This window comes from Ascaphus truei, chromosome 5, assembly GCF_040206685.1.
Source record: "Ascaphus truei isolate aAscTru1 chromosome 5, aAscTru1.hap1, whole genome shotgun sequence".
In the NCBI taxonomy this organism is placed as follows: Eukaryota; Metazoa; Chordata; class Amphibia; order Anura; family Ascaphidae; genus Ascaphus; species Ascaphus truei.
Genome location: NC_134487.1, coordinates 79404910 through 79420216, shown reverse-complemented (window position 1 = coordinate 79420216; position 15307 = coordinate 79404910). Strand labels below are relative to the sequence as shown.

The window sequence follows — 15307 nt, the reverse complement described above, 5'->3', positions numbered from 1 at the left end:
CTTTCTTTCAAAAAAATACTATAGCCCAATCCAAAGCGTGAGAAATTTCTCTGCAGCCAATCAGAGACAAGATGGTAGACACAACAGGGTTATCTGGAAATCTGAATGAACCAAGGGGCAGGGGCAATTTGGCACTTCTGGCCTTGATTCCCTCAATGCCACCCGTGTGACAGGCTCCTGCCTGTCTGGTGGGGGGGCAAATGGACATGCAAATAGCGTCCATTGATCTCAGGATGTTGACCCAAGTTGGTCTGAAAGTCCCAGCTCATCTCTGTGCACAAGCATATGTTTTAACACACAGTTTAATAAAATATACACTTTAATAATATCCTAAGTCTGTGGGTTATGGGAAATAGAATAAGAAGCTGTATTCCCCACACTTTATACAATAAACTTAGGACTGAACTTTTAAAAGTCCCCTCACAACCTTGAAGCTTGGAGTATCCCCAGATCCCAATACCGGTTCTTTCTTTCTCTGCAAATCCCCCCCTGAAACTCATACCACAGCAATCCCTACTTGCTGGCATACCATGAAAGGTAAAAATACAAAAATTCTTTATTGTCGCATAATTACAGGTAATGCTTTTTACAACAGTTGGGTCTATGAGCTGACACTCCTGAACCCCAAAACATGGATCAGAGGTAACCAAATGGGCTTAACCTTTATTAGTGAGCCCAGTTACAACTTCACCATCACAGCCTATGCTGCCTCCTGCTTTCTTCCCCCACCCCCTCACTCAGAGGCGTTTGATTGATAGGTCAGTTGTCACTGCACACCTCACAGGTGCCAAGTGCTTGGGAATTTTCCACCCCTGTGGTCTAGGGCAGGGAGGCGCAAACTTTTTTTCCATGCACCCCCCTGCCGGCGGTCCCCTCACCTCCGCGCCCCCCGCTCCGGCGTCATGACGTCATGTTGCCATAGCAGCGTGCCGTCACATGACCTCACGGCCTCATTTGACTGCGTTGCCATAGCGACGCGTGTGAGAAGCCGCCGGAGCCAAGGTAAGTTAGGTTTACAGAAGCGCACGGGGCCTCCGTAAACCCCGCGACCCCCCACTCAGTCTCCCCCTCGACCCCCCCCTCCCCCGGGGGGGAGTCGTGCCTCCCAGTTTGCGCACCGCTGGTCTAGGGCCTCACTTTAAAAATGTGTACTTTTTTTATGTGGGAATTATGCAGCCTTAATTACAAGTGTTTGCATTTTGCAACTTATGACCACAAATAAGACGGCAGTTTCTTGCAATGATTTTCCTAAGTTGTGAAATTCCCTTTGTGTGTATTTATATATTTCACATTTAAAAATGGTATGATTTTAATACATCTATTCTGCATTATTTCCTGATTTTTTGAGATGACCTCAAACACCACATTAGATGCATATGGGAATACAACCTAGTAAAATGTGTAAAAGCAAATAGATAACAAACCTACCAAAAATATATTATTGATTTACTAACAAACATATTTCTCAGTTACAGGAAGGAGATGAGGAAGGATTTATAAGGGGCATATAAATAAGTTATCTCTAGGTTATCATTACCTTAGCTTTTGGTTTGTGTATTCTCTGGTCGTCTGTATTTTTCCAGTGTTATGTCGGCAGAAAGAAATTGCAGTCAACATTTGACAAATTGTTTAAAAGGCTCAACTCAAATCCTGGATGCCACATTTTCGTGTGTGTGTGTGTGTGTGTGTGTGTGTGTGTGTGTGTGTGTGTATATATGATAACATGTTTATGATCTATACATTGAATGTGTATATTCTATACAGGTAATTTTCAACCGGGGTTCCCCTCGAGGGTTCAACGGGTGGGGGGGAGAAGGACCGGACCGGGACAAGTGTCCGAACTGTCCCAGGCCTGGTGACCTGGCGGCGCAACAGTGTCCCGGCATTCATCTCCCTCCTCTGGTCGATGCTGGAAGTCGGGTCCATCTTGGCTCGACCGGAGGAGGGAGATAATGACCGGCGCAGCACGGGAGGCTTCCTCACTGTGAGGTGTAGGGTTGGGGAGAAAGGGGAAAATAGTGACAATGGGAGGGGAAGAATGGAGAGAGGGTCGGGGTTCCCCAGAATTTCACAATATAATTCTAGGGTTCCTTAATCAAGGGAAGATTGAAAACCTCTGTCGTACGCTAAAGGAGATAGAGTAATATGATGGGTGCTTATACTATATTTAGGTTTTGAAATGGAGGGAAGGAAAGTCTCTCTTATGGTGTTAGACATTTCAGTAAAGAGTTCTTCATTAAAAGGGTGGAGGATACCTGGGCCAGGCTTCCCACAATAAACGGCCTAATCGTGTAACTTGGCTGCATACAATTTTCATTGGCCTGCTTTATTATTATTAAGATGCTCCTGTTAAATGTAGCTGCCTGTTGGTGGTGATGTGTGTGTTCCCTTGTTTTTATTTATGTATGCTGTTTATTTTCTATAATTACCAATACATATGAGCACCTACATGTATATATTTTTTATTCTGATAAGCTAAATCCTATCTCAAACATTTATTCCAAGTTACTGCAACGTCTTTTTGGCGCATGAATTGTTTTAGTTATAAGGCACCAAAATATTTTGTAGTGCAGTACAACTAACATGAGCCTATAACAGCATATTACCATGATGCTACTTCAGCTGCTGATTGGAGATCTCTGCCACAAGGAACAGGATATTGGGTGTACTTTTGTATGTATGGTTTCTTTCTTCGCTGCCAAAATGTGCATTTTTTTTTTTATATATATATAACAAATCAAGCCGACTTGGATTGAATCCACTAAGTATATTTCAAGCTATTCTTTTATCCCATAAAAGCTGATTAAATGAGAACACGGTTACAGATCACATATGGTTTTATGTGCAGAAAACTAAACCTTGAGGCAGTGTCCCTGTTTAATCACTGCCTTAAAGCATATCGTGCCCTATTTTCCAGATGGCTTTTCACAGATGAGGCCAGCCAGCCAACCTCCTGCAGAGGCACCACAGCCTGTCTTTTTTTAATTTTTTAAAGTCCTTCTCATTAGTGTCTTAGAAAACATGTATGATAAACCAGCGGTGCGCAAACTGGGGGGCACGCAACCCCGGGTTGGGCTGGAGAATTTCTAGGGGGACGCGGCGGTTAAAGGCCCAGAGCTTTTCCCCAAGCATTTGAATTAAATGCCGGGGGAGGCGTGCGGCCTCTGTAACTCACTTACCTGCTGCCAGCCGGGTCTTCGGCGAGGCGTCGCCATGGCAAATGACGCCGCGGGGTCATGTTACATCACGCTTCGCCATGGCAACAAGCGTCAAATGACGCGATGGGGTCATGTGACATCACATGACCCGCGACGTCATTTGATGCTGAGCCATTGGGAGAGAGGGACGCGAACGCTGCGGCTTCCGGGAAGGGGGCCGCAGCTCAAGAAGTTTGCGTGCCCCTGTGATAAACTGCTTTAATTTTAGTTAAAAAATGAAATAAATTATAATTTTTTTTTTTTTAAGCACATTTGAGATAGAAACAAATAACATACTTTAGGCCTACCATTTTTTCCCCCTCACTCTTTTGGTTGACCTTGGTAGTCCACCTGTGCTTATCATACATTGTTGATGATGCTACCTGAACCTCTTGCTAACAGCCCAGCACAAAGGGTTTCTCTGTTTACACTTGGATCACAGATGCCTATTTTGCATGAGAGCACTGCAGCTAATGTCGATGGTCTGTGGAAGTATATAAAAATGCTACAGATTTGCTCATTTCTTCATTGGCTTCTAGTTTGTGATAAAAAGCCAACATATTATACACAGTGCTGACCAGGTTTTGCTGATAGGATAGGTATGAAAACTGCTAAATATTCAAAGGAATTAAAAAAAGCAGTGATGAAAAGGCAATGTTTTTCTTGTATTTTCTAATAGAGGTGGTGTTTATAATTCCTGTTGACATGATCGCGTTCATTGTGAAATCCTTCGGTAGTTTTATATTGTGAAGAAATATTGATGAACAAACATTTTTGAAGAGGTGTAGATTCTGTGAAAAATTATTTTACAATTTAGCCACAATCTTGTTAACGTTGGAACTGCTGCTGTATTTCTTTTCTTATAAGCTCCGTAATGACCTATAATAGAAGCTATAGGTCATACATATTCCATGATCTGCTTTTGGAAAACTAGAATTGACAAAAGAACTAAGATGCTCAAACTGCTCATTTGCATGCCTTCGTCAAGGGTATTTGCAGTTTACACAGTGATATTTCAGAGAATGGATACAGGCTTGGAAACCCTCTGTACATAAACGTTTTGATGTTTGTCTTTATTACACACTTTACAGTGAAGGTTTTTTTCTTCATCTAACAGTTGTATGTGTAGTAAATTATGGACTCAAAACAAGTATCAAAGTGTTACATGGAAGAGTGCTTCCATTTTATTGGAAAGTCTGTATAGGGTCTTGAGCTTCAATGTGTGCACTGAAAGGTATTGTTTTTGCATGTACGCAAGGCATATAGAATGGTGGATCATAATAATAAATAATCTTTGAGTCCCAATTGACCTTTTAAGTAGGTCAGACGTGTTGGATCACAGTGAAGTCTCAGATATGTAACATGACAAATATTATTGCACATCTGTTCCCCAATATTTGCAGCACTCAAAATATGTAATCTAGCTGCATTGGTCCACTCAGGGGTCGGCATAGTAAATAGAAGAAAAAAGGACCAGGGTTCAATTCCAGTGCTCTAGAGTTGATGGGGATATTTGTATGTTCATTCATGTATTATGCATGTCATGGTTGCACTGATCAAGACATTAAAGTTGTTCCGAATCCACATCAAAGATTGTATTCATATGAGGTCAATAATACTCCAGAGGTCACAGGTGGATCTGATTGCGCTGAGGGGAATGACAGAAGCCCGCCACAAAGATGGCCTGCTCGGACTCCCTCGGTACGCTAAAGATAACAAACAAAAACAGAGAAGCCAGCGCAACATCCAAAATGATACAACACAAAGATAACACCTCCATGGAGTTAGAATTGAGAACATGTAATTCAATCATGTATGTATGTATGTATGTCTTTATTTATATAGCGCCATTAATGTACATAGCGCTTCACAGTAGTAATACATGTGGTAATCGAATAAATAACAGATAATATAAATAACAGATCATGGGAATAAGTGCTTTAGACATAAACATAACATTAAGGAAGAGGAGTCCCTGCCCCGAGGAGATCACAATCTAATTGGTAGGTAGGGAGAACGTACAGAGACAGTAGGAGGGAGTTCTGGTAAGTGCGTCTGCAGGGGGCCAAGCTTTATGTATCATGTGTTCAGAATGTTCACAGTGCTATTCGTATGCTTCTTTAAGCAAGTGTGTCTTAAGGTGAGTCTTAAAGGTGGATAGAGAGGGTGAACTATAATAAGTTCTTGGAAACCATGTAATCATTTCCAATTCCATGACCATGCTGGTTGGTATCCGGAGGCAGCGTGCTCCCATTATTTCACTGCAAGCAGAAAGTAGAGTCCCTTGGGAGAAAAGAGGTGCACTGTTGTATTCATATAAGGGCTCGTATCAAAATCAATTTATTGGGCTGATTTACCTTTTTTATGATGTTGCAAACAGGGGACAGGCAAAAAGGACCTCTGATGCGTTTTGCGCCTAATATGCATTTTGTCAAAGCCCATAGGCACGAAACACATCAGAGGTCCTTTGACCTTTTTTATGATATTGCCAACAGCCCAATAAATTGCTTTTATTTTGATACGATCCAGCCCTTATATGAATACAACAGTGCACCTCTTTTCTCCCAAGGGACTCTACTTCCAGTTAGCATAGTAAAGACTGCAAATACTAAAGAAAGTGTAAGGAAACAGTTGCTAAAGTCGTGTCCCAAAATGCCTTTCATAGCGTATACAAGGCATTGTGTGGCACGACTTTGGCAAACAGCAGTGTTCTATTCTGGGTGCCCATACTGTACAGGATTAAGGAAGGAGCGGCTCAGTGAGTAAAGACACTGACTGGCACTGAGTTTGAAGCAGGGGAATTCCTGGTGTCGGCTCCTGTGACCTTGGGCAAGTCACTTTATCTCCCTGTGCCTCAGGCACCAAAAAACATAGATTGTAAGCTCCAAAGGTCAGGGACCTGTGCCTGCAAAATGTCTCTGTAAAGCGCTACGTAAAACTAGCAGCGCTATACAAGAAAAAACAATTATTATTATTAGAAGCTGCGGCCTACAGTGATAATGGTTACAGTACTTACCAGGCATTGTGTTCGTTATCCAACAGGAGACTGACCAGATGAATCAATTGTAGACAGCTGAATTTATTGCATCACTTGTGGAAATCACATAGATCATTCATTTGTGTCCATATCATATCTATCTAGGATCCACCAGTACCCCAGGTTACAGTTAGAGCAGATATCCTGTGTCTGCAGGCAGAGACGTTTATAGTGTTTATTTTCTGTTCTTTGCATTGTAATCTGAAATAATGATTCTATGATACAGAGTGCCATTTACTGGGATTCTGTTCTTGTTTGGTATTTTTTCTCGAGCCCTGGGTGTTTGCATTTACATTGTCATAACACACTTTAAAAGTTTTACAATGTATGCAACAGTGGGAAAGTAAGAAGTATGAGAACACAGCATATCACATTAAATGCAGATTATCTCAGTTTCAATAGGATTCAGTGGCAGTGATAACAGAATATCGCAAAATATCTCACCCTAACGTGCCAGTGGGAGCAATAATCTCTGTTACACCTGTAGATCTGTTAAATGCCACCTCTGTAGTGGCTTGTCAGCCTATTTTGTCCCAAAAAAATTTTATGCAAACTGTGTACTTATTTGTTTTATTTTGTTCACATACACTTGGAGTGTTCATATATTCAGATGTTTTTTGCAAATAGAAAAAACAATCATTGCAAATCTTGTTTGGTGAGGACCATTGGGGAAATCATGTTTTCAGGCTTGGGATATGAGTCTTCAATCAATTCCTCTACCAGATAGTCCTAGCGCTGACAATAGCTTTACTGTAGACTAGAACTGTAATGTTTGACAGGCATTTGGGGCAAACTTTGTAACGCTAATAGACATACTTTAAATACTTCCATAAATATTGCTATGTGGATCTGCACCTTAACGGATTACCAGGAGCAAATAAATTGGTCCAGTTTGCTGTTGGTAAACTCACTGTGGATATAGTATAAAGTTTTAAACTTACATTTGTAAGGTGGGAGATGATTGACATTTATTTCAACAGCATTTTTAAATGCCAGTCTGTTCATTTTTTCTTATGTGGCTTTTCTCAGTAATTCCCTTTACACACCTGGTGTTTTTCCACAGCTGTATGATATGCTCTTGCTTTTTGTTTCCCACAGTAGTCTCTACTATGTCTTTATTTTAAATCCTATTTTATTTGTTTCACACACACACACGTGCTGCTTTAATTACGATTTTCTTGATCTCTAGCTTCTGAGGGTTACCCTGGTAACATTTCGACTGCAATGGGCTCTGAGAAGAGATTAATTTTAACCTTCCAGACAATTGATATTTCTGATACTTATGACTGCTATCCGAAGCATCAGATTGTAAAAATAAAAACCACGTTGGAAAGGGCAAAAAGGTCTCTTAACCCTTCCACTGCCCCCAAGACATATAAAAAAGCACTGCCATATTACTTGTGTATCTACTTTTATTAAGCGGGGTTGTGAGTTGTGCCCTAACATGCTTTACTTGTATGAAGTGTTGTTGGTATTTTTTTTTTTTTAAATATCACTGCTGCATAAATTGCGTGCATGAATCCTTTTTTATTGTAAAATATCTTTGTTTTTCTTAGCCCGATCTTTGCCATAATGTAAACAGCTTTTCAGTGGCCAGTCGTGTAAAAAAAAGTTATACATAAATAATTTGAGTATAGTACGTAAAGCAAAACATTAGCTTCACATACTCGCAGCATGCTGCATTCCTAGCAAATGGACCCAAGACACTTTTCCTGTCTACTTCTACCAACGCAAAAAAAGTGTTAAAAATAGAGCATGCTTGTTTAATATAGATTCAGAGTTTGACCAAGAACATTTAGCCAAAATGAAGCTACATATTAAGTAAGATTTTATTTTGGAACATAAACATGACATTGAAAACATATTCATGTTTCACACTCATGGCTTTCAGATATTTTCCTGTAAATGTGCTTTCACACCCAAAACCAAACAAACCCAGCAATTCTTACAATAGAGAGAGAAATGAGGCAGGAGCTGCACTGGTCAGCAAGGATTTGCAAAGAGGAAATAAAGGCGGGAAATATACAATCTAGTGATGAAATAAATCCTTTTAGTTTCTCTTTTTGTTTAATCATGTGTTAGTGGTATAGAAGGACATAGGCTTTTTACATCCGTTTTTAATACTTGCTTTTATATTTCACAAAGCACCTCAAAAATAAAGGGTGTTTTGTTTTGCTCCCCATCATAGAACACCTCACTGTTACATTATTTGGTTACAGAGTGCTGAACAACTGTGCTGTCATATTGGGAGCAAGTGATTTGATTAGTAACGTCTGTTGCTGCTCTGGTCACGTCATAATTACAGAAGTACTATACGTGAAAAGCACTTGTCTGAATGTCAAGCAATTTATTTTTTGTTGTTCATTTTACAGAAGTTCACTGAAAGAGTCAACGGTCTGTCTCTCTGTCTGTCCTGTCTGTCTCGCTCGATCTCTAGATCTGTGTAGCTCTAGAGCTATTTCATAACTGGAACTCCTTTAGGCTGACGGCGGCGTGCACGCCACACACCACAGGCCTCTATGGGGCAGGCCCCGGTGGTTGTGTGTCTCTGTGGGCTCACAAAGCGATGCGCAGCGGACACGTGGCTGCACGCAACCAGTGGCTGGGCAGATATGCCCTGTCATGGCCCCGCACCCCCTAGATCTCCCCTACAGACTGCCGATAGCGGCTGTAGTCCCTGCACGTGCCACCAGGCGTGCATGCAGTAGGGAAGACTGGGGCCGTAGCCTTACTCCAGCAGCAAATGCTGTTGGTGGCAGCTTATATCTGCCCTTATTTATCTCTTACTACCTGGCTGTCTCCTTACAACACTTAACACTGATATTTCCTACGCAAATGTAAATATGTTGTTGATGTAGAACAGGGGTGTCCAACTCCAGTCCTCAAGGGCCACCTACAGGTCGGGTTTTAAGGCTATCCCTGCTTAAGCACAGGTGGATGTCATTCTGCTTGGGCCATTGATTAAGCCACCTGTCCTGAAGTGGGAATCTCCCTAATACGTGACCTGTTGGTGGCCCTTGAGGACTGGAGTTGGCCTTTCCCTGATGTAGATACTCTTAATGGTATCCCTGCCTGCAAAATACCTTCTGTTCATGAGTACAGCTACTACAGTGTTTACAAAATGGCAGCTATAATTCGGTATTTTTCTTCATATAGGAAACCTCGACCTGTTTCCCAGTTAGTTGCACAGCAGGTAACACAGCAATTTGTGCCTCCCATGCAATCAAAGAAAGAGAAAAAAGACAAAATAGAAAAGGAAAAGAGTGAAAAGGAAACAACTATCAAAAAGAACAGTCATAAGAAAACCAGGTACATTTTATTCTTTTGGAAAAGTTTCATATAGGAGTATTGTGCAGAGAATCTGATTTTTCCTTTCCTGTATTAAATATCTATATAGATGTTTTTATAAGTGACGCTCCATACTCTGTTTTAAACACATGGTAAAATAGAGTTTCAAAGTGTGCCACAAGACAACCCACTATATTTTTTGTGTGTACAGGCATACCCCGGTTTAAGGACACTCACTTTAAGTACACTCGCGAGTAAGGACATATCGCCCAATAGGCAAACGGCAGCTCGCGCATGCGCTTGTCCGCACGTCCTGAACGGCAGTTCCAGCTCCCTACCTGTACATAAGCTGTGCGCAAGGGGGGAGACTATAGAGCCTGTTACAAATGCGTTATTTACATCAGTTATGCACGTATATGACGATTGCAGTACAGTACATGGATCATCGATAAGTGGGGGAAACGGTAGTGCTTCACTTTAAATACATATTCGCTTTACATACATGCTTCGGTCCCATTGCGTACGTTAATGCGGGTATGCCTAAATGTATATAAGATGCAGGCAAATTAAATATAAAAAAGTTTTTATTTTTTTATTTTTTTAAAGACCGTGTTTTGTTCTTCTGTAATGCAAAACCAGCATAACCGTTAACACAGCTGCTACATCGTGTAAATTAGCTGTTTTCACATCTATATTGAACTTTAGAGAAAAAAAATACAGTTGCTGTGCTCAAGATACAAACGTTTTTTTTTTTAGAGTATGTTTTGGACTTCAAAAATGTATTACAATTGTAATTCTAAAAATGTAGATGCATCTGTGGTAGGAAGAAGTTGGTACTGTTAAGGGACCCATGTTGGGTTTTAAATCTTTTCCTGATGATCACATTAACAGCAGAAAGGCCCAGCTGGCTGATCCATTTCTCCAAAGAAAAGCATGTGAAGTTGGGCTTTTATAGTGTAAACTTTCGTCCGCCTAGTTATCTTAAGAAATGGTTTTTTGTTGTTGTTTTTTTTAAGAAAGTGGATATCATTGCAGTGGTTTTACCACATAGTTACACGACAATAGTGGCATAACCTCTCATTATGTCCATTTTAGAAACGCTTTCATTTTAATGGGAAATAATTACCATTATAAACTTGCATCTCGGCGTATTGCTGATCTCCATAAAGATGCCATCAGCTTAAACTAGTTCTGGTTTAGGGCTATAGAAATTGCGGTTTAAATACTTGCTCCGCAACATGCACACGGCCTAAAACACTTTCAGTCTCAATTCGGTTTTAACTATAAAATTCGTGTGTGACCTAGTAAAATAGTAGAATTTGGCAACCCTGGGCAACAGAACAAATGTTTAAAGCCTGCCAGAGATGAAGGGTAGAACACGTTCAGGTTGTAAATCCCTCGCCCACAGCTACCTGTGTTTTTTGACGGTCAAGTAGCACGTCTGCTTTGCAGAGATTATTTTTATGATACAGTGTGTTCCTTTTTGTGCCCAGTGCGTTCGTACGTGTGCCCATTAGGCTGAGCAATGCTTTAGGTTTTTGTATGGTCGCATTGACTTCAAGCTTTTTTATTTTCTGGGCATGTCCATGTTTTAATTAGAGCACTGAAGAGTGGTGTTGACCTGTCCCTACAACCATTATTGCTTCATATTCTGTGTAGGGCATATTTACAAATGATATCTCCCTTCAATCATGTAAGGGAGAACTGGACATGCATAGAGGGCAATTTCTTCAGTCGGTATAAGAGATGTATTTGTCCAGTTCAGATTTTATACACAAGTGTTGACCAAATTCTAGGCATTTTTTATGGTTCCTATATTAAAATATATATATCTTTAAGTTGTAAAACCTCAGTGTTGCCTTTGCATTGCTCATTCTTTTGATTGCAAAGGGATTATGGGCATACATATATTAATCTGGGAGCCATTATGGGAAGGTGTATTTATTCACTTTTGCTTACAATAAAACTACACATCGATACACTTGTGGATGTTAGAAGAGCAGTACAATGCCACCATTTAGCCCTTTATGACCTACTTTTAAAATATGATCTATTATGGAATATCTACATTTCTATAGATTGTGTCTAGCAGAAGAGGCATATAGTTTAAACTAACAATGCATGGAGATAAAGGCTTCAATTCCTCTATTTGTGTGATAATTCTTATTTAATCCATCTGCTTTAGACCACGATTGAAAAATGTGGATAGAAGTAGTGCACAACATTTGGAGGTTACAGTGGGAGATCTGACAGTCATTATTACAGACTTTAAGGAGAAAACAAAGTCCCCTCCCGCATCCAGCGCTACTTCCGTGGATCAGCACAGTCAGAGTGGTTCTGGCTCTGAAAACACAGAGAGGGGAATATCCAGGTCATCTTCACCCAGAGGAGAAGCATCAGTAAATGGAGAATCTCATTAAAGTTTATTTTCTCCAGTCTCTTTAGTCTTTTCTCTGCTCAATATTCAGATAAACATCGTTTGCCAACAGTTACCACATTTTCATGAAAAAATTATCTGATGCAAAATTGGTATGTTTTTTGTTGTTGTTGTTGAAAATTAAGTATGCACTTATTTTTTTTTTATCTGTACATTTGTAAGTGCAGTATTCAAGTTCACACTTAAGGTGAGAGTTTGGTAACAAGTCAGCTTGGACAAATAATACCTTCAGTGTGTTTAGTTTCTCATGTTCAATCCCTGCTCAGTGAAAATGGAACGGAAAGTGCAGCATGTGCTCTTATCTGATGTGACCAGTCAAAGGGGGGAGGCCATTTATTAATGACATCTCCACAATTCACTTTCTGAGCATGTGCAAATATGACTTGAGCCAGTAAAAGTAAGTTTGAGCCGTGTAAAATTAAACGAAGTACGAACGTGTAAGTGAATAAAACATTTTTAATGTGACTTTTTACAAGAGTCCCTCTTAAAGTTGCTGTTGGCAATGTCCTTTAGCACCCTCAGTGCGATCCAATGTCGTCTTTCAGGCACTGATGGGGTTTAAAGACAAAATATTTTTAGTCTTAAGTGTTACAAATTAATGTTGAAGTGCCATGGAAATGTGGTTGATCATTTGTTATGCAGTGTTATTAGTAAGTCCATCTTCACTTTTAGGTTAGTGAATACTAATACATCTTGAAATATTTCTTACGGGCATGTACTGAAATAAAAAAACCTTTTATAACATAGTTCAAGCTGCCTAAATATGTATTATTTGGAAAATTCTGATGCATAGTTATGTATACAAGTCAAACAAATCAATTTAATCAACTATTGCTGAGACAGGAATTTCAAAGTGGTTATATTAAATGCACCTGCTGGTACTTGGTGTGGTTTAAATAGGAAAAAAAATATAAAATAAAGCCTTTGTATGAATTTTTGCCAATTCCCCTTTCCCCCCTTGTATACGTGTATTTTTCTGGTTAACTGTTACTCTGGATTATGTTGCTAGCTGTAACAAGTTGTCATTTTAAATATTCTTATGTAATGTTTGCTATACAATGCAAACATATAATAAGATGGCTGTTTCTCTGGAAAACACTATGTATTTGTTTTACTCTGGATTTCTTTCTTTTGATTTATTTGGCAAAAAAAAAAAACACCAATACACATTTCAAATTTGGTATTTTGCTATCATATTAGGAAGAAAAAAAGCAGAAATCTGTTACATGGTGTTGTCTTAATGTCAAGTTACCCAAAGCTTTTTTTTTTTTTGTTTATATGTACCTTTTTGACTTGTCATTTGCATTAATACAATTATATGAAAAGTTGCACAATAGTGAGGATGAAAATATATATTGTTTTTATATTGCCGTTTAATATTTGACATACCATTAACCGGGCATGTGGGTGTGTATTTAGGTTGCTTTGTGCGATTGCAGAGCAACACAACAATGTTCTGCGAAACAAGCTTAAGCGGTGGTTGTCAAGTTTTCTACTCCGTACTCTACAACTCCATGTTTTTATGGCTATTCATTTTTCAGAAAGAATACCATGACCTTGTATTTCAAAAATGGCTGCCCGATTAATGGAAATACTTTAGTGGGTGTTAGCATTGTGATGTTAACATTTGGGTCTCTCAATAAATACATATTAAAATGAATGGTGCTATAAAGGTAAATTCACTTCTGGTTTAAAAAGCAACTTTATCTGAAATGTATACATGAAGACGGGTCCTATATGGAATGGCTGCCTCTTTGACGTTGTTTGTTTTTTCCATACACTAAACACCACATTTTGATGGTCCTGTTTTTCCTTTTATTTTTTATCCCATTACCTCGTCATGTTGATCTCATGGCTGTTTAGGTCAGGGATTTCAAACTCCGTCCACCAAGAGTCCAGGTTTTATGGGTATCCGTGCTTAGGCACAAATGGCTCAATCGTGTGCTAAGCCAGGATATCCATAAAACCTGGCCTGTTGGTGGCCCTTGAGGACAGTTTGACACACTTGGTTTAGGTCAGATGAATGTACATTGATTACTTACTGCTATTGCCGTTAAGTCAGTAACCCTTATATTGTCGCAGTTCTTTGACAATGAAATAATCAGAGGAACTTTTTATTGTTGACCCTTTTTTGAAGCCCAGAGTTGTCTTGTGCTGTGACCACTCCATGATCTCACATCAGTCTGTATGTTCATAAAGTTATACTAGTGTCAGCCTACAATAAATTACCATTGTTCATTTGAAAATGGCCTGCTGTGGAAAACCATTATTCCCAATTGGTATCCTGTACATGTACCAATAAAATATTTTTATGAATACAGATTTTTGAATTTTTGTTTACAATCAAGAAATGTTTTCATCCAAAATAAAAATGTCATGTTACCCAGTTAATGCCTTTGTATTCCCTGACATGTGTGATGTTTGGATTATTGTAGTGCTGTATTTGTTAAAGCGCAGTTCTCCATGCACATGGTACTGAATTTTGTAAGATGCCAGTTGTGAAATACAGTTAGTTGAAGAAAATTACTGTTATATTAAAAAGAAAAATAATTTATATGCCTTTTGTTTATCCACAAAATTGACTTGTTGAAGCTTGTTATTTTCCTACCTCACATAGTCAATTGCTAATGATATAATAAGCAAAATGATGCATTATTTATATGTCCATTAAATTAGTACTTATTCATTCTTTGCAAGGTTTACATTAATGAAAATGGTGGTATAAACTAAAGCTGCAGCAATCTGCACATGTACCTACTCGGAATGCTTGGCTGCAGTTGAACCACTATATGGCATGTAATAACAGGGTGAATGGAATCGGTACAACACTATTATTGTGTGTGTGTGTGGTGTTGTACTATTGAAATCTCTTGTTTTTGATCTGTTTGTTTCCTGAGATACTCGGGGCCCAGATTATGGTGGCATGAATACATTAAATGCCCCCAAGTGTTTGTCAAACAAAAACAAAACTATCAAACACAAACAAAACTATCAAACACTAATCTGTGTAAGGATTTCCCCACCTCCTAAATAGACCTAGCCTCATGATTACAACTTGAAATGCATTTAAGAGGATTGTTATCTAAATTGGTTAATATTCAGTAACTACTGTTGAAAAATATTTTCATTCTGTTGAGACAAATTTATGAAGTGGTGATAATCTATAAAGTACCTCACTACTTAGCAATGCTTAATTAATAGGATACCCTTTAGACATGGGTACTTTGTCCATAATGTAGTAGCTATGTCATAATGTTCTTGCTCGTTTTTCATGGGGAGATCGCAGAACGTGATCTATCAGCAAGTGGAATGGACGGAGGACAATTCCTCCCCTTCCGTCACCAGTGA

General features: G+C 39.3%; 1 protein-coding gene across 1 annotated transcript in view; it reads left to right on the top strand.

Moving 5' to 3' along the window:
• Positions 1-14279, top strand: part of YAF2 (YY1 associated factor 2) — a 30177-nt gene extending 15898 nt beyond the window's left edge. Inside the window, exons 3-4 of the mRNA XM_075600083.1 lie at positions 9391-9543; positions 11708-14279. Coding sequence (XP_075456198.1) covers positions 9391-9543; positions 11708-11942 — 388 coding nt within the window. The 3' untranslated portion in view covers positions 11943-14279. The remainder of the gene's footprint in view (positions 1-9390; positions 9544-11707) is intronic.
• Positions 14280-15307: the final 1028 nt, after the last annotated feature.